At 44.8% G+C, this 22,085-nt stretch overlaps 1 protein-coding gene across 2 annotated transcripts; it reads right to left on the bottom strand.

Moving 5' to 3' along the window:
- Positions 1 to 16,139: 16,139 nt before the first annotated feature.
- On the bottom strand, positions 16,140 to 21,809 carry MAF (MAF bZIP transcription factor). Of its 2 annotated transcripts, none has more exons than XM_037037876.1 (2): positions 20,491 to 21,809; positions 16,140 to 16,397 (listed from the first exon to the last, which is right to left on the bottom strand). In XM_037037876.1, the coding sequence occupies exons 1-2, from the start codon at positions 21,606 to 21,608 to the stop codon at positions 16,307 to 16,309; spliced, it is 1,209 nt and encodes a 402-aa protein (XP_036893771.1). In that variant the 5' UTR covers positions 21,609 to 21,809; the 3' UTR covers positions 16,140 to 16,306. The 2 variants fall into 2 exon arrangements, with proteins under 2 accessions (XP_036893771.1, XP_036893772.1); XM_037037877.1 differs by lacking the exon at positions 16,140 to 16,397 and adding an exon at positions 18,253 to 20,100.
- Positions 21,810 to 22,085: the final 276 nt, after the last annotated feature.

Genomic DNA, 22,085 nt, shown 5'->3' with positions numbered 1-22,085 from the left:
CGTGGTATGCCCCAGATGACCAGAAGAAATGCTGAATATCAAGTCTTCATTAAAGAAATGCTGAATATTAAGTCCTCATTAAACACTTAAAAATCTGATTCTCAGTACTCTCTATAATGGCAGAGGTATGGGGAGTGGGTGAGGGGAACCATCAGCTCAAAGTCTAGCCAACTTCTGACATGCCTGAGAAGTGGGGTATGAAAATAAAATCTGGACACATGTTGAATAAGTAACCTATACTATTTGTACCGTGGTGAAAATGATTAAATGTCATGTTCAAAGCCTAAGAAACTGAATGCTCGAAGCCCTGCTCTTTGGAGCTCCGCATACACTTGAGTACCTACGCACGGGCCCCTTTTTTCTAGGTCTTTCTCTTCATCTTTTGTGATCTTTGGGTAAACTGAGCTTCGGGCACCTGCTGGGCCAGCCTCCCCCACGCCCTGGATACTGGTGGCTCATGACAGCAGCATTCTGGTTCCAAGTTTGCGTCTCTGGTACCTTTGTAAAAATACTTTCCAATTTCAGAACATAAAACTCCACTTAAAAAAAGGAAAGGGAAAAAAAACTAGCAAATATCAAGCAGAGTATCTGCTTTGGAAAAAAATTGTATTTTGATGAATATGATAATATGGCGTTCATTTACAATGAACACTTATGTTACCACAACGCATAAATGTCATTCCCTTGTCAAACATTTTATCATATGCCTATTATGTGCCATATTCATTGTGTTTGTGATGTATAGAATACATTAATTTATTATTTTAATGGAGTATTCGGGGGGGTGTTTGTTTATGTTTGTCCCAGAGGACCACCTACTTTGCCTCAGTGGTCCACACCGAGCTCTCCCCATTAGTAAGGAACCCCAAGTCGAACTGCCCAGGACATGGGTGGATGCAACATTTATATTGACACCTATCCATTTCATTTCCACTTTCACCCGATGTATCATTTTTCAAACATAAAGGTTTTATTGTGTAGTGCCTGGTTTCTAGATAGAATTCTACAGCCCTCTTCATTTCTCATATTAACGACTAATATTTAAGGTTGGAAACACAGACAAGGAAGTCTATAATGAGAAAACTTCAGGACTCCCCAGTAAATAACTCGTGTTGCCAGTCTGACAAACGTGAGTCAGGGTTTGACCCCTGCAGCCTCTCAAAGAGTTCAACTCCCAGGTTCAAACCCAACAGCCCTGAGAAACACGTGACTAATTTTTGTTTGCTATTCATCACAAATTATATCTTCTTTTAAAAATTAATTAAAAACAAGAGATGGAATAAATATTTCAGGCGACCAGCAGCAAAATGGGGAAATACCATGTGTTTGGAGTTTTACTGCCCTCTGAGTACAGGAATTTATTTGCAGCAAGCAGAAAATAGACAGCAAGCATAAAAATACAGCAGAGTCCCCCTAGTAAAATTATTTATCAAGCTAACAAGGGAGGGACCCTTCTAGTAACAACAAGCCAGTGAGGAAAAGACATGGCTTTATATTTTACCTTTGGGTTAGCAAACCAGTAAAAATGCCAACTGACAAGCACTTCACATAAAGATTTCTTTCTAAATGAGCTTCCTTGTTAGGAAGAAAGAAAAAAAGCTCTTCCCACAGCTAAGGAGCACCAGGGCTTACTACACACAGGGAGTTGTAGCACATACACACGGAGTCTTTAGTGCAGAAATACTGCAACTGAAAAGTCAGTTCACGGGAATTACGCGTGGTGTTTAAAAACCAAATTGGAAGTTCATTACAGACAACGTTCTTCCATTCTTCTCAGGGGCCCCTCGTGCTTGGGTGCTCACAGAAAGTCAGTTTTGTACTATGCTTTTTCAAGGCTAGTATTAAGAGTCTCCAGAAAAAAAAATACTTACCTACACATTCATATACACAGGTTTATATGTTCTGACTTTGCCTTTATTGTACAAACCCCATTGCTATATTTTTTCAAATATTTATTTTATGAGCATAACCTTAAAGCCGGTTTTTACAGTTTAGTTTAACGATACCAAACTTTGATTATAACTTACATGTCACTTTATTGCACCTTGCAACAGCAAAATGGAAAAAGAAAAAGGAAGGTAATAAAGAAATAAGGAAGGAAGGAAGGAAGGGAGGGAGGGAGGGAGGAAGGAAGGAAGGAAGGAAGGAAGGAAGGAAGGAGAAACTGTCAAGTTGAACCCATGCAGTGGCCTGATCCCAATTAAATTTTAAAGAAGTAGTAAAAAGATGCATTCTCAGAATAACTGCATCCTCGAGACCTCTGGAAATAACACTTGACAAATTTACAATAAAATCACACACCCGGGCCTCATCTTTCCTGAAGTGAAAATTTGACCAGTGACCCAAGGCAAACATGGACAGGTGCCTCTTCTATTGTGGAAGGTGATGATGCTGGAGAGGATGGGGAATCTGAAGGTTGCCGTAAAATGCTGGGTAAAGACGGACAGAAGCACCTTGCAGGAGCTGCACTCCCCAGTATCACACGCCCCACACACCCCCTCCCACATACCATCAATGCCTTAAAATTTTCCCAAAACAGGAATGGGAAGTTTTTTATTACCAATGTCAGCCAGGTAAAATAAAACAGAGGGGTAACAATAAAAACAAACGCTTCCTTTTCTTTTTTTTTTTGCTTCCTTCTCTGAGATGGTGACTTTCACCTCGTCACTAGGAAAGCTCTCGCTGGACAAATAACCTTCCCACTCTGAGGCAGGAAAAAAGTTCGATTTGCACTTTACTTCCGGGGTCAAGGGCCAAACTCTCAAACTCAAATCCCACCAGTTGAGCTGGGGGGCTGGGCCTATCATCTGCCTATCATCTCACTCTATTTCTGCTATTTTGTGACCACTGATCTTTTTGCCTTTAGACTAGGGTCTTTTACATCAGGATGCTACTTAATAAGCACAGATCGGAACAAACAGAGGTAACATTCTAAAAAATGGAAGTTCTCAGAACTGCTAACAGAGCGTATTGGAAGGTGATGTGTCCAGGAAAACAGCAAGATGCCAGGCAGCCCCCAATGTCACAGTGACTCCCCAGAGGCCATGGGGAGGAGGGCAGCTGGGAGCCTCAGCCCCGGGCGGCACGGCGTCCCGGAGGCTAACCGAAAGTCTGTCTGCCTCACAAACTGTGTCCTATCCTGGAAGAGGGGACCAGGGGCCAACCTCCACACACACCTGTTAAAGCTCCAGCTAGCCCACGCACTTTGCACCTTCATTCTCCTCGGCAGTGGCGTGAGAGTGCTTCGAGGCTTTCTTTAAGAGGAGAAAGGGGGGGAAGAAAGAAAACAAAAAGCCAGAGAACCCCCAATGACAACTAAACAAAACAAAACAGCCTTTGAACATCAGGACGGAACTTCAGATATGTGATACCGCTGGAGCAAAGAGTGAGAAGGCAGCTCTTAGCCTGGATAGGAAGGTCGACAGGAGTGAGGAATTTCTGATCTGCCCCGCGCACCCTCGCTGCGGAGAGGAGGGAGGAGGCGGGCCTCCGCTCTGGCAGGCCTGCGTGGCTTTCTGAAACGCAGTGGCTTTCCGAAACGCAGTGCGCGATTCCACACACTGTCACAACACCGTCACACCGGCTGTGTGCACTTTAGGATGATTTGAAAGGGTTCTAATCGCTCCATTAAAAAGAGAGAAAGAGCAGGAAAATAAGAAAGAGAAGGAAAGTAAACAGAACCTTTTATTCTCCTATTCAAAATGTTTAGCCCAGTAAGAGACCCGTGTCTGCTTTTCCCCCATATCCTGTACATCAGGAGTGACCCTCGTTTTAAAATATAAACAAGCACGAGGCACAGCTCAGCAGCAGATTCAAGCCCTTTAATTAACCACCAATGGCAACAAAAGATAATCTATTTGGATTAACTTTGGGTGGGGCAGGGCAGGGCAGGTGGGGGTGAACTCTGGCATCAGAATCCCTTTAAATAATTACAAACCCTAACTCAAAAACTCCGCGGCTGGCAGGACCCAGCAAAGAAGAAAAGAAACTTTGTCTATAGAACTCAATTTAAAGGAGGCTGACCTCAAGGTCAATTTCAAATCAATTTAATTCTTACCTCCACTGCCTACTTTGTAGCAAAAGAACTTACTGTGCTTTTCAATAGACCAGAATGACTAAAAAGAAATCAGCGCTAGCTGCACATAAGTATAGAATGTTATTAGATGATGTTATTGAGAGAAAGGTGAACAAAAACCCAACTAGTTCTCCCTTCCTCTCTCTTGTCATTCTCACCTCACCTGTGATTAAGCAGTAGGGTGCACCCCTCCATGGTTAATTAGGTGTTAATATGTTCCAGTAGCTTATATCCAAGGTCACTGCTCAGGTGACAATACCTGGGATTCCCACAGCTAGAATGACCTTCCCACTCAATACCTAAAGTTGTTTCCCCCTTTCCCCCAATGGGCACTACTTCCCATCTGAAATTGTATGTGTTAATAGCTTTATTATATTTTCTGGAGATGCTGGAAAGAACAGCACACTGAAATTTCCCACTGGATTAGCCCTGTCACGGTGTTTTCCAAATATTGTAAACAAGCAAATAATCAAAAAACGAAACCAACCCTTCCGCTTAGCTCATTTTTTGCTGATAATTTCATTTAAGTGTCAGGAAAATGGAAAAAAATGTGGACACCACACAACAACTCGACAGTCATTTTTGGATGGAGGACATGAAAGACGCAGCAAGCGGCAGGTGAAGAGTTTCAACACTGGCGTCTGTGAATGGGAGCAGTAAACCTGAGATTTTGGCAGGTGACTGAACATGTGCTTTTAAAACAAAAGCTCTTTACAGAGGCATCGTTTAGTTTTGAGTAATGAGCGCTGTACTTTGGCAAAAATCCCTTCCTCCTGTTTGTCTCCCTACACGTATGATGCTCCTTCCTTCAAGTTGTCCCCTTCAATAGTATCCTAGGGTTGACGAAAAATAATATGAGTTCAAACAGCATCGTTAGGCTAGTCACTCTGTACCTGCTTGGCTATAATTAATTGATTAAATCAGCTCACTGGTGGGTCAGAGCTCACAGAAAGAAAAACAGCCTTGTAAGAAAAGAGGGTGTGGTGGTGATTAGGGGAACACAATCTAAATAAACAAACAACAACAGCAAACAATTAGGTAAGTCCCAGTAAGAAAACACTCTAGACAGAATTATTTCCTCTTATTTTCTCCGTGCCAACAAATGCACTGATGTGATTTGCTTAAGACGTAGTCATGGAAGCTGTGATGGGGGGATTGTCCCTCCCTCCGCAGCGGCTTGTACAACAGCATCCTGCTCTTTGCTGGCTCGGAGGAGGAGATTTCTGCTAGAGACTATTTAGAAACTCCAAGGGGCCTGTGGTGGAAACAGAGTCAAGACTGGCCACTGTTTTCACTTGAGCTTTTCAAACAGAGACACCAGAAATCAAAACTCACAGTCTGTGTTTTCACATGTCCTTTGCATGGAGAACATCTGATTCCCCATTTCTGTTAAAATATTTTGATGTGCTCTGCAGGCGGAGTGAGGTTGTATCCTTAATTTTGTGTTTGAATTAAATAGCTGGGCTAAGGCATCCGCGTCGACACCGGGCATCAGGAAACCACGCTTGCCTTTGATAACTGGATGATCGTGGGCAATGCAGGAAGGCAAGTTCTTCAGAAGAGAAACAAGATTTCTAAGTACTTTTACAGTTTGGGGGGTGGGATTTTTTTGTCTTTTATCTCAGGCCATCAAATAATAAAGCCTTTCTTATTTGTTTGAATTTGCGTCAGGATAGATACAATCGGGAGGGAACATGTTCACTCTGCTAGTTGTCAGATCAGAAAAGAAAAATGGATGGGTACTCAGAACTCAAGAACTGTTTCTACCAGTTCCACCAGTTTCTCCCATAGGCGACAGGAAAGCTAACCACGGGCCTCTCCCCTATGTCTGCATCCCACCTGCCCTGCCCGAAGTGGCTCTGTAAGGCTCGGTTGCATTCTATGCATCTTAGCCAATGCCAGGAACATCTGAAATGGGCAGAGCATAGACATGAGCAGGCTGAGGTCCTGGGATCACCACCTTCAGAATTAGTGTTCAGCACACACAATGGAAGAAGGGGTTTTAAAGGCCAACTTTCAAGTTTGGTGCAATCCAGCATGTTACCTCTTTTTGACAATTCAAGTGAGGAGACAGACTTTAAGATGAATTCCAAAACCGCCCTTGGTATTAGGGCCAAGCAACATCATGACTTGCTCCCATGGCGACGATGCTACCAGCACCCCTTACCCAAAGATGCTGCCGTGGAGTAATTTGCATTGAACATCAGCACACGATCATCTCTGTTGCTCTTCATGTTAGCAGACCTTTCTTGAGGAGGCAAAACCTTGACAAATCACACATTTTGATAGATTTGCACATATGAAGTTGTAACAGGGACTAATGGAAAATATTACTCAGAAACAAGGGATGCTCCAAAAGGGAAAATTTAATTTTTGTGATACTGTTCAGATAAATATTTTGTAATGTGCTCGAGAACTCATATTATTTGAACTCGTAATATAATCTAGACTGTGTTTCTGAGAGTAAATGAAAGGCAATTAAATGGCTTCTCCAATGGTTTGTGATTTACTTTTCATACCTTAGCCTAGAAAATTGCCAGAAATAAGCCACAAAGCTGTGCAGAGTGGAAATTTCCCAGAGAGCGGAAAGCTAGTGGTTTCCCATTTTTGGCTCCACCACTGAAATCCCTTAACCAAAGTGACTTTCTGAAAATTAAACTAAGTAACTCTCCCAAGAGTATCAAGTATTGAGCTTTTCATATATCAGCTTATAATATCTAATATCACAGAGTAACTTTGAGGAATTGTCTTCCTCCTTTCCCCAAATTCCCCATCTGGCCAAATGCCTTTCTCTTGCTTGCTCTCACCTGTCAATCATGGTCACAGCTGAAATTTGATTTCTCTCCCACCAGTAATCTTATATGAAATATTACCAGGGAGGTCAGGACTAGTGTGAACCTTGCCTTAAAAGTTCATTAATTCCTTGTTCAAAATAGATGTAATAAAACTGGCTGGTGGACATAGATCATCATATTTAATAGACGGCTTTCAAATTTCAACCATAAAGACAAGACTAAAAGGCACAAACACAGAAGAACAGAATAAAGTCCTGCATGCACATACGTGGACACAAATCAATCCCAAAGGTACACATTGCGTTAAAATCTGCATATGAGAACTGTTAAAGAAAATGTTAATTTTGTGTAAGGGAAAAAATCATGTTAATTCATAGTCCAGTAACTCCAAGACACTCATAATGGTAGTGCGGAGAAGTAAGTAACCAGATAGGTTTTTTGCACAGTGGGAAATAATGGGGTTTTGTTTTGTGACACTCTAAATTCGCTGCGTCCTGAAAGTGTCTCCTTTGCCAAGAGTTGCAGTTTGCCAGTGTGACATTTGTCTCCTTCTCAGTTTTTCTAGAAAAAAGAAACTTTGTATTTCATGCAAATGTCTTGGCAAGCAAAAATTTTAATAAAAAAATCAAACTTCTTTCCATTAGCCAATAAGAGGTAACCAGTATATGTAATAGGATGATATTCAATGATTATTGGTGTGAGAGTGTTGGTCTAGTTCTCTGAACAAAGAGGATTCATAATTAAATTCACACTGGAACACTTGGCATTGAAAGCCCATTTAAAAAGCTTAATTTCATTTTTTTAGTAGATGAAAATCATATTTCTGCCTTCTACCCATCTTGTCCCCTCTCTGCCTACAACCAAAGTAGAGAGTAGCTCCAAAGTCACATTTGAATGCAGGAGGGGGGGCACACCATGCTTTGGAATTGCACTAACTTTTCCAAATGTGAGTGTGGAGGGAATTATAAGACACTAAATTTGGCATGCTCAGGAGCCCCAGGTATGGGCACTGGCTGTTCAGATTCAACCAAATTTTCTGACCTTCATGTAGAGGGACTGGCTCGCTCTTTTTGAGTGCCCGTACACAGAAGCTGGTTAAGACTACAGATCTGAGATTCACTCCAGCTGGGTGAACTACTCTGTACACCAGACCTACGAAATGAAATAAACACGAAATCCATGCATGCTGGTCACACATATTGCATCACTTCCCTTCACCTCATATCACCCTTTATGTTACTTGTGAAACCCAGATACTGCAACTACTGAAACAGAGGTTTTCACACCCAAGGACCGATCAGCATTCCTCGCTTGCTTGCTTTCCCGGCATGGAAAACTCAGTAAAACAAGCACATGCAAATCAGAAATCAAGATGTACCTCTTTGACTTCAGGCAACAGGCTTTTTCACATCACTGATGTAGAGGATTCCCTTGGGTACCTGATTTAGTAAATATATTAAAATAAACAAAGGGCAATTAATAACCACGCAGAGGGTTTCAGGGACAGTATGTTAAAGGCAGTCTAACTATCTATGTATGAAAAGGGCAGGCTGAGACCCCAAAAAGAGTGATTCAGTTCCACTCGCTTTGGCTTCCTGTCCCCAGCCCTGCATGAGGAGGGGTTCCTATGGAAGGGAATGGCTTGGAATGCAAGGTCACTTCCTCTGACTATGGCTCCCACCCCAGGGAGGCTGAGATAGTGATACCCACTGGCCTGGCAGCCTGGATGAGCTTTGAAGCTGCCCTTCCTTCAGAGAACTAAGTGATTCTGGGTTCAGAGTGGGGGAGGATTTGAACAATCTGGGCTCTGGTGGGTGTCTCTCAAGTGTTCACAGACTGCCCATCCCTCAGAGCCCCACCCTGGTCCGTCTCTCTCTGGCCCTTCACTAGGGCATATCCTGTCCCGTGTCCCCACTCCTCCTTCATTGCTCTGGTCTATTCTGCTGTACCACTGACCTTAACTGCAAATGTTCTCTTAACAAATAGAACCATTTAGATACCACCCTTTTATTTACTAACTTCCTCTGCTTAAATTAGTAGCAGGGAATGCTTAGAACAGTAATATGAAAATGAGGTTGCTTTTTTAAAAAAAAGCCTTTTGCTTCACAGTGAATAACAAAGCACAGTAATTCAAAGTAGTTAGCTTTCTATGGTTCAAAAAACCCTTATTGCTATTAGCTGTACTAATGTAAGTGGCAAAATAATTATCATTTACTGTGCGGAGTCCAATATTTTCCAGACAGCAGTTTAATAACAAAGCAGACCTGTCATTTCTCCCTACAGTTAGTCACACTGTACAAGTTTAGACTGTCAAAATATATTTAAAATCTCATTTTAAAAATTCAACATGGTTACAGAAAATCTGTGTACAGTAATTGCGATAAACTAGGAAGTCGATCTAATTTTTTTCCAACACAATAGTCAGTATTTTTCTTTAATCTTCCCTGCGTTTATTTGGATCGCTCTACCATTGGTATAAATAGATACAACACACTCATGTATCTACTAAAATCTGTAGGCTGCATGGTGGAACATAGAATTATTCTTTATTTAAATGTTCATTTAGCACACCTCTATTTCAAATGCCCTTTGTCTAAGGGCTTCGAGCCTGCATCAAAACAGATAAACAGTTTGTACTCTTGTATCTGCCAGAACTGCCCCCATTCACATTTCACATTAAAAATGCTTTTAAAATCTTACGGTACAAACTACTCTTCTTCATGTAACAGGATACATTAATCTTTTGCCAAATACATTATTTCTGTGCCAAAAAGAAAAGGAAATAAGAAATATACTGAAATTATAAAACCTGGGAGGGTTATCAGTAACAGCAGTTGTTCTCCATTTGAAGTTCAAATGGCTAATCTAAAACAAAAATAAAAACAAACTTCCCCTATACGTTGACTTGTTTTTAATCTTTAGAAACAACAGATTCTTTTAGAAATGCAAGCGAATGCTTAAAAGCTTGAGAGGTTGTGGAGAGAATATTTTTGTAATTCCTTTGGGGCATTGCAAGCATATGTTAAGCTTCTGCAAGGAATATTTACATGAGATCATATACTTGTGAAGCATTTTTCAATTTTGGAAAAATGTGACAAAGCAATCACTGAACATAGACTTTGCAAAATGCCCCTTTGCCTTCCTGACCGTCTCAATGATAGTCTCTGTTATTTTTGGAGAAAAAGAATCAGGCCTCATTAAATGTGATCTTTGGCATCCGGCCTGAAATCTCATAAAGGAGATGTCCTTTTTAGATCATTGGTGTCATTTTGCTCAAGATAACCTCCATTCTCTGGCTACCTGGAGAACCCATCCTATTATCAAGGCATTTACTTTCAAAGAGGAGGGGAGAGAGATTCTGTTTGCACACCTGAATAGAGTCCAAAAGACATTGTGGTTTCTCTGTTCTTGTTGCCTTCACCCAGGCTAGTCATGGGGGGAGGGTGGTGGGGGCAAGGGGTTCTCCGGCGAAAGCAGGAGAGATCTGGGAGCTGGACCACTGTGGTGCAGTCCAAGCCAGACATCTGCCAGCACCAAGTGTCTAACAGTCAGATCTATTTACCTAATGATTATATAATATTTTTAATGGCATAGGAATGTGCAGTGATCTTCCAAGGAAGATTTTAAAAGGTCTCGGTACTATACAGTGCAGGGAAATAAAATGGACAGAGTTCCTTCAAATGTGTGTCCCCTGCTGCCCAGAGTCCAGCCGGCTGGGGTGGAGGTTTTACGGGAAAATCACGCAAAGACTGACGGTCCAGCAGGCAAGGTTCTGCTCGTTATTTTTATTTCATGGTGTGGGAACCAAGGGTTTATAGTTTAATAGTTTCCCCCTCTACAATGTTACTTTAAAGTGTTCCAGAGATAGATAGGTAGATAGATAGATAGATAGATAGATAGATAATGAAAAACTATGTTGGAGTTACATACAAAAACATCAAATATCATTTTTTAAAGTTTATTGATCAGAGAGGGTTGGGGGAGAGACATCAGTTTATTCCACTTATTTATGCATTTGATGGTTGGGTTGATTTCTACATGTGCCCTGACAGGGGATTGAACCTGCAACCTTGGTGTATCAGGGCAATGCTCTAATCAACTGAGCTACCCAGCCAGGCCCAAATATCATTTTTACCAGATTTAATCTTATGATTACCACAGGTTCTTCCCCCCCTTATTTCATCAACAAGGATGTTAGTATAATCTATCAAAGTGTCTTAGATACTGAGATCATTAGCTTTTAGTTTCAGTATATTTTTCTGAACATTAATGAATCCTTCCCTAAGAGAAAGAAAAAGAAACAGAAAAAGGAGAAATTTATCTAAGAAGCCACAGTGATACTTGCCTAACTCCTCCATACTCAAAGATCTAAAAAACGGAACATTCCTGTGAGCAAAAGCTGGGTTCCTCTCTGAAATCAGTCCTGTTAAAGACTGTCCTCCTAAGACAGTTTCTGAGGGCCCGGGGCCCCACTGAAACTGGGTTAAATTTCGGAAGGCAGGCAGGACCGCCAGGCTGGAGCTGTTGGCAAAACTCTGGTAAAGTTTGCTGAACCCGCATTCCTTTATAATGAGCATCGAACTATGGCCCAGAAAATCCCGGCGATATAAAGATTTAAAAACAGGCTTTCTGGATTTCCTTCTTCCCTTTCTTTGTCTTCCTTTCTTTTTCCCCCCCTCTTTACTCCTTCTCTAACCAGATAGATCTGGAAAATGGGCCGGGAGATTAATAATAGAGCAGATCAGGAGCCACGGGCTTATGTACAGAAGGTTCCTGGGGCAGCTGGCGGGTGGCGGACAGGGGGGCGGGGTCCCAGGATGAAGGGCAGAGCCAACGGGGCCGAATACCGTTCCCTCGCTCTTGTGCCAGCCCAGGAGCGCAGCAGAGCAGCTAGTTTTGACTTCCCTCGGAGCTCCGCTATAGCCGGGCAGTCCTCTCGGAAAACTAAAACCAAATTCCAATACAAACTCGAGTCCCATGCTGGGGCGCGGGCGCAGCGTGGCGCGGGGCCACGGGTGAGCGGGGTAAGCTTCTGTGGACGTCCCCAGGCGCTGGGCGGTTTGGGGGCATCTGCGAACAGCGTCGCGCTGCTCATTTAGGAGAGCACCGGCCTCCTGAGCGCAGCTGCGGCTTTGGGGCTTCGGGCCGGGCAGGCAGGGACAACCCGAAGACCTCAAGAGGCCGCTGGGACCCGCCCACACAGCCCTGCCTCCGGTCGTTCCGTACTCGGGAGTCCTCCAGGGAACCCCCAGGAGGAGGTGCACACCTGGCCCTGCTGTAACGCAGCCACTAGGGCCCCCTGGGGGCAGTCATGACCAGGGCTAAAGGTCCCAAAAAAGCAAGTACCAGTATACATGGGAGGCTGGTGAGTGTGTGTGTGTTGGAGGGGAGGCTGCACGGAAACGGAGAGAGAAGGCATCCTCCCTGCCTGCACGGCCTTCATTCCAGGCTTCAAGATCCTTCCTCTGCACCAGAGGCTCCAGCCACTGTTAGACATTCCAGGCCCCGCGTCTTTTCTTCTCCAAGGGCAGCTCCCAGGCCCTTCTCCCCATCCTGGCCTTTGTCTACTGAACCTGGAGCCGGAGTGACTTAATGGGTCCAAGTCCTCAGCTTAGGTGACTGCCTTCTGAGTCTCTCTGATAGCCCTGAGTGACAGGGCATGGGAAGAAGTGCCAAAAATTATAGACAGGACACTAGGGCGGAACAGTGTTCAGGCAGTAAGAGGCCAAAGCCTGGGTACTAAGGACCAAGGTGGGCTTCTGTTAGTAATACTCTCCCAGCCCCAGCACACCAGCGTCTCCCTGCCCTCTGCTCTTCTGGGCCTCCTTTGGGCTAGCCTGTCGTGCTGGGATCCTCCAGCCTGCTTTCCTCCAGGAGAACCCCCAAAGGAACCGGAAACCCACTTGTACGGGCCTCTGGAAGTGGCCAGTAGATCCAGGGCAAGTTTGTGTTGCAAAGAGGATCTGCACCACTGACCGGATTTCCCAGCCCAGGGCTCTTTTCACAGCCATCCTTGCTGGGGAGTCCTTCAGGACAGTGGTTTTCACCCCTCACCGCCCGGCTCCATAGGGTTTCCTGGCCTCCTATTCCCCAACTGAACGAACCGGCTCCAAGCAAAAGCAGCTCGTTGGAATTTTAGCTTGGAAACGCTCAAGTTTGGTGATCAGACTATTTAAAATACAGAAACTCAACCGAAACCCCCAGGGTACAGCTCACAGCCAGGCCTGGGCTGGGTGGGGCCAGGGGGTGTGGGGACTGAACGCAGAACTATTTCCTCTCCTCCCCCTCCCCTTCCCAAACCTCCACAGAAACCCCTCCCTCATCCTCCCTTCTGAAAATAAGGGCCCTTTCTAGTCCTAACTAAAGATCCAAGAATCTGTGAAGGGAGGGATGTGATTTTGCAATCCCAAATCCTAGTTATAGAAAAAAAATTGTTATTTAACAAAAAGAATGAAAAAGAAAATGAGTTTTCTGAACAAGGTGTGAGGTGCTCTGTGGATGATTATGGTTCAGGGAAGGAGCTGTGCGTTCGATCCTAGCCTCCCTGTGGAAAAGATGTCTCGTGAGTTTCTTAAAATTGCCCCACTCTGCTGCAAATTCATATAAAGATCTGGATTCTGCAGCCTGTTGATGCATTCTTTCTATCTTAGCCTTGTTATATTGGGCACACTTATGGGAAACGTACAAAGGGCTTTCAAACGTAAACAATCAAAGCCGTCATGGGGCCGTCAAACTTATTGTAGTGACCACATAAATATTGGCATAACATGGCTGACTGGTCAAACACATCACCACCCTGAAATCACAGGTTGCCATGTTTATAAATGCTCCTAAAGTTAAGACAGTAACAATTTCCCCAGATCTGGGTTTGATCTCTAAAATGGTTTTCAAAAAGGAAGCACATGGGAGCGTATTTGAAAGGCATAGATGGCTGAGTCTTGTTCGCACCTGGCGTGTGAGTGCTCTGGATCTGACTTTAGCCAGGGAGTGAGTGAAATTCAGGCTGGCCCCGGGGTTATTCCTGGGACCCTTGCCTTTGAGGTCCTCCTCTCCGTTCTCTCTTGCTCCCCTCATTTCTCACCTCCTACAGATGGTGCAGAGGACAGGGAGCCTGGGGTTTTGCTCTGCCTGCGTGCACAGCAATTTGACTTGCTTTGTTTTTTGTTTTGTCCCTCTCTAAAGGGTAAAGATGTTCCCACATTGTTGCAGGACTGTACTCCTTTATGCCCCGACAATCATGAGACAGCCTGGGAGACTGAGCGCCTCCCGCCCTGGCCCCTACCCCCACTAGAGAAAAGTTGCTAGACAGAGCTGGGTTTGTTCCGGGGCCTGGGCGGAGCGAGGCTTGGAGAGAATTCCCCTTTTCTGGGGCTGTTGGATGTCTAGGTTTTGAAGATTTATATCGAAAGTGACAAAAGCAATGTTATCAGAAGGTGGGTTAAGGCCCCTGCTCTGTTTTGAAACCAATGTATAAACAAACAAACGCTGATACTGATGGCTGGGCCATGGACCACCTCTCTGATGGCTACCAAATGCCCTGCCTTGGACTTGAGACCTTGGACTTGGGACATCTTTGAAATTTAGGATGGGCCAAGAGTGGAAACAAACTTCAGGGCTTCTCTTATTTTTCCTCAAAACAACAAGGCATTCCCCTCCAAATTACTCATTCAGAGTCCTGAGGAAATAATCAGGAGTGGTAAAATATATATATATATATATATATAACGTCACTATAAATAAAGCTTCCCTGAAAGAAATGAAGATCTTTCTTTAAAGAAAGGGGTAAAATTATTTAAAAATATACCTAAAGAATGAAAAGAATTGCCTTGCAAATCAGCGATCTCAAGCTGGTGAGTCTGGCTTGCTCTTTCCTCTTATCTATCGCCTGTTTATTTGGGGAGAAAGGCCCCAGAGCTTGGCTGCGTGTTTTACTGACTTGGAAATCAGATGGCTGAAGGTTGTCACTCATGTATTTTAGTCTTCTGATCTGTGTCAGTTAGTCTTTAACTACTGACAGGCAACAAATAGAGATACCTGTGTGGCAAGCAGACTTTTAAATTTATTGATTGGCCTGGAACACTGGAGGAGTACATTTTATAAAGCCAAGAGGGTGTGAATACGGAAGTCAGTTGGCTTTGGCTTTGACAAAACCAACAGCGGCAACAGAAGCCTCCCCCGTCCTGTACTTGAGAACCTCTGTGTGTGTCAGGCCACTTCGGTCATTTCATTGAGGGAAATGCGAGGAATGGAGCTACTGTGACAGCTGTGCCCATGTTTGTGAGGGTGGCTACCACTCGCCCTCTGCTCACCGCGCTGAGCAGTGAGGCAGGTGGTTTGGCAAGGGGAGATCCTGTTTAAGAACAGAAGGATCTAGAATTGAGGTTACTAAATAAAAATTACTGGGGGAAAGGTATAAGGGCGAAAACACCAAGAGCATTAGGATCTAGCATTCAGTAATACATACAGAGTATCCCCCCACCAAGCGCGGCCTGTGTTGAAAGGGGCCCAGTGGTTATGGCTGTGAGACAGATAAACAAATATGATATTGAGACATAATTTCCTCACCAAGATCAGGAAGTGGAATCTCTGCCTCTTTGATGTCAATCTATTAACGTGTCAGATACATTGTAAAAAATTATTATATGGTTTTGAAAAAGGAGGCATGCAAGGAATGGCGGGTAGGGGGTGGGAATTAAAGGGAAGTGATTTTGTGATTTCTGTTCGAGAACAGAAAAGGGCAAAGAAAGCACACAGGGAAGGTGTGTATTTAACTTAACTTTGTATTTTGCCACATGTTGTTTTCATTTAGGGCTGTGTCTGGTAAATGAACACATTTGACATCGCTCATAAATACAATACTGCCTAGAGCCTACGAGAAAGCCAGGGTGCCGAGTCCACTAAAGCTTCTGCCCACGGCATCTGCTTGGGGCGAGGGGGAGTCAAATATTTTTTTTCTTCTTAGTAGAATTATCTGCCAGACAAACAATGAAGCGTGAAGAAGTACTATTTAGAATGTGCATCTCCACATACACTTTACAAACGCTAGCTGCTACCTTCTGGGATACTTCCTTTCTGATCAATGTCCATGTAGCTACCTTTTAAATTTTGGTGGCTTTTTAAAACTAACCGGACAGGATGCAAACCGTGCACAAGATGAAAGCTAACGGGACAGGATGAAACAATGTATTCAGTTTCGCGCATCTTGAGCCAGAAGCACCAGTGCCCTCTGCTATGGGTCTGTACAGACGACTCTCAGACAGGAGGCATAGTTCATGGGTATGGAGGTTATGTATTTAACAGCCTTCTTTAATGCAAACATTTTTCTTTAAAAAGGAGACTAGACAGAAGTCAGGAGCAAGCTGTATTCTACCACTGCAGATAATGCTACCACTACTAACAATGTATTTTTAATTCACAGTTCTCACACAAATTTCATTTAATGAATACACTGGTAAGTACGTGCTGCTGGGGCTTCCAAAATGTGGCGTATCCCACTGATGGCTCCAACTTGGCGAGTGGGCTCAGTTCTGTAATTGGAATGAAAGGAATTTTAACACTATTTAGACAAAGACTCAAATGCAGTGTAAAGGGAAAGCTAGAGTTCCTTATATGATTTTTTTAAACTTAGAGACTTACTTGTAATAGGGGCACTTACACAGGATTTAGGATTTCTTTGTTAAAAAAGCATGTATTTGTGTTCACCACCCCACTCCCGTTCAAAGTTTTTAGTAACGATTATTTCTAAAAACGCCTCTCACTGGGCACTAGCCTTCTCGTAAAGCCAGGCACCAAAAACCCATTTCTGTCGGCACTGCTCTATTTTGCCTGCTAATCTTCGGGGCCAAAGCCTCCTTATTACATCGAACTGCCTTGTAGGTTCTGCAAAAAAGGCCTAATTGTTGCCCAACTGTATTTTCCTCCCAAGTCAAATTCTTCGTGAGGTAATTGCGATAACTCCATCCTGAATGTCACTCTTATTTTAAAATTTGTATTTGCCTAAAATCTGTCATTTGCTGAGCTTTTTGCATCAGAGACCTCTTCATTTCTGCTTCTCCAGGGGGTGACTGCCTATCTCCTAATTGGGCTCAGAGAGAAGGAAAAAATATCTCGGAAGCAGAGAACAACTAACATCCAGCACACGGGAGTGGGTTTACTCTTAAGACTTTTGTTAAGCAAAATTATATGTGGATTTGGGAGATTATCTATACTGGCACGGAAAGGAAGGTCAAAATGCACAGGGTATGTGCTGTCTGTGAAAACAAAAAAAAGGGGGGAAGGAAGACAAGATGATAAAGTGGCCAGCACTCATCAGCGCCAAGCACAACCTGTTTTCTCCAAAATAAGGCCTTCGGTCAGAGTTGCAATATTATCTTTTAAAAAAAAGGAACGGAAAATGAAATAAAACAAAAGTCATCGTGTTTGGCTCTATTTTCAAAACAGCCTTGGCTTTCTCTAACATTCTATTAGTGTTCTAGGGGAAGTTGACCAAGAGTCGCACGAATTTGTGTCATTTTAAAATAGGTCAGAGCTGTTCGTGAAGGTAGTAGCTCAAGACTTCCCAAGTGATACACAGTATATTTTAGGGGGTAGATACCAATCACTCAAAGCACATCCTTTATTCCGTTACTTTTTGGTGTGTATTTCCCTAGAGTGAAGGTGATCTGAAATCATTACCAGCTTGTCTCAGTGGAGAAACCTCTACTAAGTGTTCTCACAGGGACATGGGATTTGATAACAGAGTTTAAACACAGATATGGACTTGGAGTTCTGTAAGTGAGGAGTGGGTTTTTCTTTTTCCTACTCACTGAGGAAAAATGACCTTCAAAGTTTATACACAAACAACTTTGATTCGTCCAAAGTGTTGATGTTAAATCTTGTCAGGCCTTGCTAACGAGAAAATCATGGTGTGCACGGGAAGAAGGGAAAAAAATCAATTTTAACCCCCAAGCAAGAACTGCTGATCTCTACCATTCAATGCATAGGCGCCCAAGCCACCTCCTCCACACCTAATTTTCCTGGCTTATTTCCCACTAGATGGGCACCAGGCTGGATCATACGCTCAGGTCGACGCTGAGAGGGTCCTGCTGTCTGGCTGGGAATTGTGTTTGTTTTCACCAGAGGGCAATGATAGCTCAACTCATTTAAAAACTGAAAACTTTGGTGGTGGGGTGGGGGTGGATTTGAGAGGTTATCACGTACATTTACATTAAATATTGCTAATTATTAAAAGGGACTGGCCTCCCGCCTCGCAAAACGGCCTATGTTTCACTTTGAATTATTGCCTCCCTGCTCCTCCATTAATCCTTCCTCTGGAGAAAAGGATGCATTTTACACTTCTAATGCGGTGTTGGGCCCAGTTAAACTGCACACTAAGAAACTGAGTACAGAATCAAAAAAAATGCAGTTTATTATTGTAGATTATTCTTTCTCTCGATATAACCAGAATTGAAAATGAAAGGAAAGCACATAGGAACATCACGCGTGGTTGGTTAGTAACTCAAGGTATAAAACAATTTTGCACAGCAAAATATGTAAAAGAAAAGTAACTGACAAGATTTTTTTATATTTATTGTGGTAAGATTTACTTTTCATTTTTTTAAAGACAGGATGTCAGTCCCTGAAAATAACATTTACTGATTATTGCCTTGAAAACTGTGGATTTTTTTTAAGTTACAGAAAATCCAGTTCTGCACCACAATACAACTGTAAAAAAATCTGCATCATTTTCAAACTGTGCAGTAATGCCATTTTTATAACTGCATAAATTTTATTAGCGTTCTAAACAGTTTTGCAATTTTTTGTATTATATGCTTGCAGGTTATATCTTAGTGCAATTCAGTCCCAAATACTTTAATTTTGAAAAAAAACATACATTTTGAATGTAAAATACCCCTACAGATATAAACAGGGGTGTTTCCCCTTTTAATACTTTGGTTTTCAATACAGTCAGTGGTATAGCAAAGACTACACATACCCAACTTATATTTAAGTTGCAAGCACATGCTGTATAAGCTACTTTTTAAACAGTCCCCTTGCAAACTCTACCCCCCTTAACATCACAACAGTAAACAATTTAGTGCATCAATCTCTTAAAAAATCTACAGCTAAACAGACCTAACTCTTTCAAATTTATCTATAACATTCCTTTATCTGTAGCATACATTTTAACTGGGCTAACAGATTATAAAAACTAGAATTAAATTATATACTAGAAACCCATAGCATTCCACATTTGACAATGACCAAAAGCCAAAAAAAAAAAAGATAAAATAAAAAAAATAAAATTAAACAAACAAACAAAAAAAACCAACGGGGCAGATTTTGTTTTCCTTAAAAAATAAATTTTAGACTGCTTTCGGCAACAGCACAATTTGAGTCCCCAAAGTGAGGTGTCATCTTATTAAAAAGGAAACATTAAGAATCCTTTCCTGTGTGCCATGTCAGATTTTGACCCCATTCTGGCATCTTTGATAAGGAACGCCTTCAGTGCATTTACAATGGGAAGCTGAAGTTCTGAGTAACTCAAAGCAGGTTTGGAGCAGATGCAAACTTTCATGGGAAGAAGGCTCTAGGGTTGCACGTTTTCGTTCTGAACTCAAAGAAGTCATGAGGCAATAAAACAAAAGTATGAATGCCATGCCATACGTCTTCGAACGTCCATTTCCAAGCCAAAAGGAAAAAAAAAAGAAAAATAATTATACCGTACATGTCCAGCATGCAGGCTTTTTTTATTAATATAATGTCTCTTTTCCATAAAGTCTTTGAAACAGTTATAGTTCATTGTTGCTAAGAGAAAGTAGCAAGCATAATAATGCATGAGATGAGAATGAGTTTTTTAATGGCAGACTAAACTCTCAGATTTGGCATCGTAAGGCCAAAACTCGCAAGTCATACCCAGAAGGTTGATGCAGGCTTGATTGTGGCAGGTTCATGAGGATTTTTCTCTATTTTAGCATAACAGTGCTAAAAAAAACCCGATGGAACTCAGCACGCTGCAAGTCTCTAACATTTCACATTTTTTTCCTTTGCAAGCTCAATCTCACATGTAGAACTCAGGAGGAGAAAAAAAAACTTAACTTTTTTTTTCTTTTATCTCAGAGGAGATGGGTGGAGAGGGAGTGAGGGTGGAGGTTTGGAAAAAACGGTAACACAGCAAGCTCCAAAAATTAAAATAAAAAAAGTCCAAACAAAATGAAAACACACACAGAAAATGGAACACCAGCTCATGAACTGAAGAAGAAAAAGAAAAAAAAAATTATGTAAATGATGCAGGCTTCAAAGGTGAGCATGAAGAACTCGGCAGAGATCTTTGAACGTTGTGCAAGTGGGGGGGGGCGTTAAAAAAACAAGCTACCAAGTTATGGAGAATTTCAGATTGGCAATCCATGAGCCAGACATCCATTCCCTCCCCAATTTAAAAAACAGCCACCACCACCATCCAACTAGGAGCAGGGTTGTGTGTGTGTACGTGTGGGGGGCAAGTGGGGGTGTGTGGAACTCAGTAGGGGAATGGGTAAGGTGGTGGCGAGCATGGCTCTGAAACTAGCAAGCCCACACCCGAGTGGGACCCCTACGGAGCACTTATCAAGCTGGCTAGCTGGGGTCGCGTGTCAGACTCACATGAAAAACTCGGGAGAGGACGGGTTGTCGCTGCTGGAGCCGTTTTCTCGGAAGCCGCTGCTCACCAACTTCTCGTATTTCTCCTTGTACGCGTCCCTCTCGCGCACGAGCCTGGAGATCTCCTGCTTGAGGTGGTCGACCTGCTGCAGCAGCTGGTTCTTCTCGGACTCCAGGACGTGTCTCTGCTGCACCCTCTTGAAGCGGCAGGACTGGGCATAGCCGCGGTTTTTCAGGGTCCGCCTCTTCTGCTTCAGCCGGATCACCTCCTCCTTGCTGACCCCGCGCAGCTGCCGGTTCAGCTCGCGCACCGACATGGTCACCAGCTGCTCGTCGGAGAAGCGGTCGTCGAAGTGCAGGCCTCCGGCGGTGTGGTGCGGGTGCAGGGTGCCCCCCGCCCCCGCCGCGCCCCCGCCGCCGCCGCCGCCACCTCCGCCGCCGCCCCCGGCGCTGGCCGGGCCCCCGCCGCCCGTGCCTCCCGCGCCACCGGCCGAGGCGGACGCGCTGCCCGCGGCGCCCGGCGCGCCGGCCGTCGGGTGGTGGTGGTGGCCGGCGGGGTGGTGGTGGTGGTGGTGGTGGTAGTGCGGGCCCGCGCCGCTCTGCGCAGCGGCCGCGGCGATCACGGCGGACACCACGGCGGCAGCGGGGCCCATCTCTTCGCCGCTGCTGCCCAGGGAAGCGCCGGCGCCGGCACCGGCCGCCGAGGCCAGCTGCTGCGCCCCGCGCGCGTAGCCATCGAAGCCGCTCTGGAGCTGGTGACTGTTGCTGATGAGCGCCTCGACTGCGTCCTCGGGGCTGAAGCCCAGCGCCTCGGGGTTCAGCTGCTGCGGGTAGCCGGTCATCCAGTAGTAGTCTTCCAGGTGCGCCTTCTGCTCACTGCCCGAGCCCGGGCTGGGTGCCGAGAAGCTGGGAGAAGGCGGCACTGAGCTGCAAGGCGTGCTCATGGGGGTGGAGGACAGCGAGCCCCCGGCGATGAGACGGCCGCACTGGCTGATGATGCGGTCGGTCTCCACCGGTTCCTTTTTCACTTCAAACTTCATCAGATCGAAGTCATTAACATATTCCATGGCCAGGGGACTGGTGGGCAGGTCGGAGTTGCTCATTGCCAGTTCTGATGCCATTCTCCTGCCGCCGCCGCCGCCGCTCCGCCAGATGGGCTGCAGGAGAGGGGCCAGCGGGCTGTGCTGGGTGGCCAGCGGGTGAGCCAGCTTGCCGGGCTGGGGCGCTTCTAGCTAGCGCGGCGGTGGCTGGCCCGAAACCTCGGAGCGCGCGCACACCCCCCGCCCTGCCCGCGCCCCCCGCGTCCGCCCTCCCTCCCCCCTGCTCACGCCAATGTGCTCTCTCGCCCCGGCCCCTCCTCGCCTGCTCGCCTTCTTGCGCGCCGAGCCAGCGGCTTCAGGCTCGGGAAGGTCCTCCGCGGGGTGTTGCGGCGGCGGCGGCGGCGAAGCCGGAGGAGCCCGGCCCTGTGCGCGGCGTCCCCAGCTCGGTGCTCCGCTGCGCGCTTTGCATAAGGAGGGCTCGCCTAGCCGGCCGGGCTGCAGGCGGGGCGCGCGCGGCGGCAGCTCTGGGCTGTCGGCTCGGCTGGCGGCTGTCCGGGC

The sequence above is a fragment of the Sturnira hondurensis genome, unplaced genomic scaffold, assembly GCF_014824575.4.
Source record: "Sturnira hondurensis isolate 20B ecotype Veracruz unplaced genomic scaffold, ASM1482457v3 Scaffold0023817, whole genome shotgun sequence".
Lineage (NCBI taxonomy): Eukaryota > Metazoa > Chordata > Mammalia > Chiroptera > Phyllostomidae > Sturnira > Sturnira hondurensis.
The sequence above is the reverse complement of the archived record's forward strand: the minus strand, read 5'-3'. Positions and strand labels throughout refer to the sequence as shown.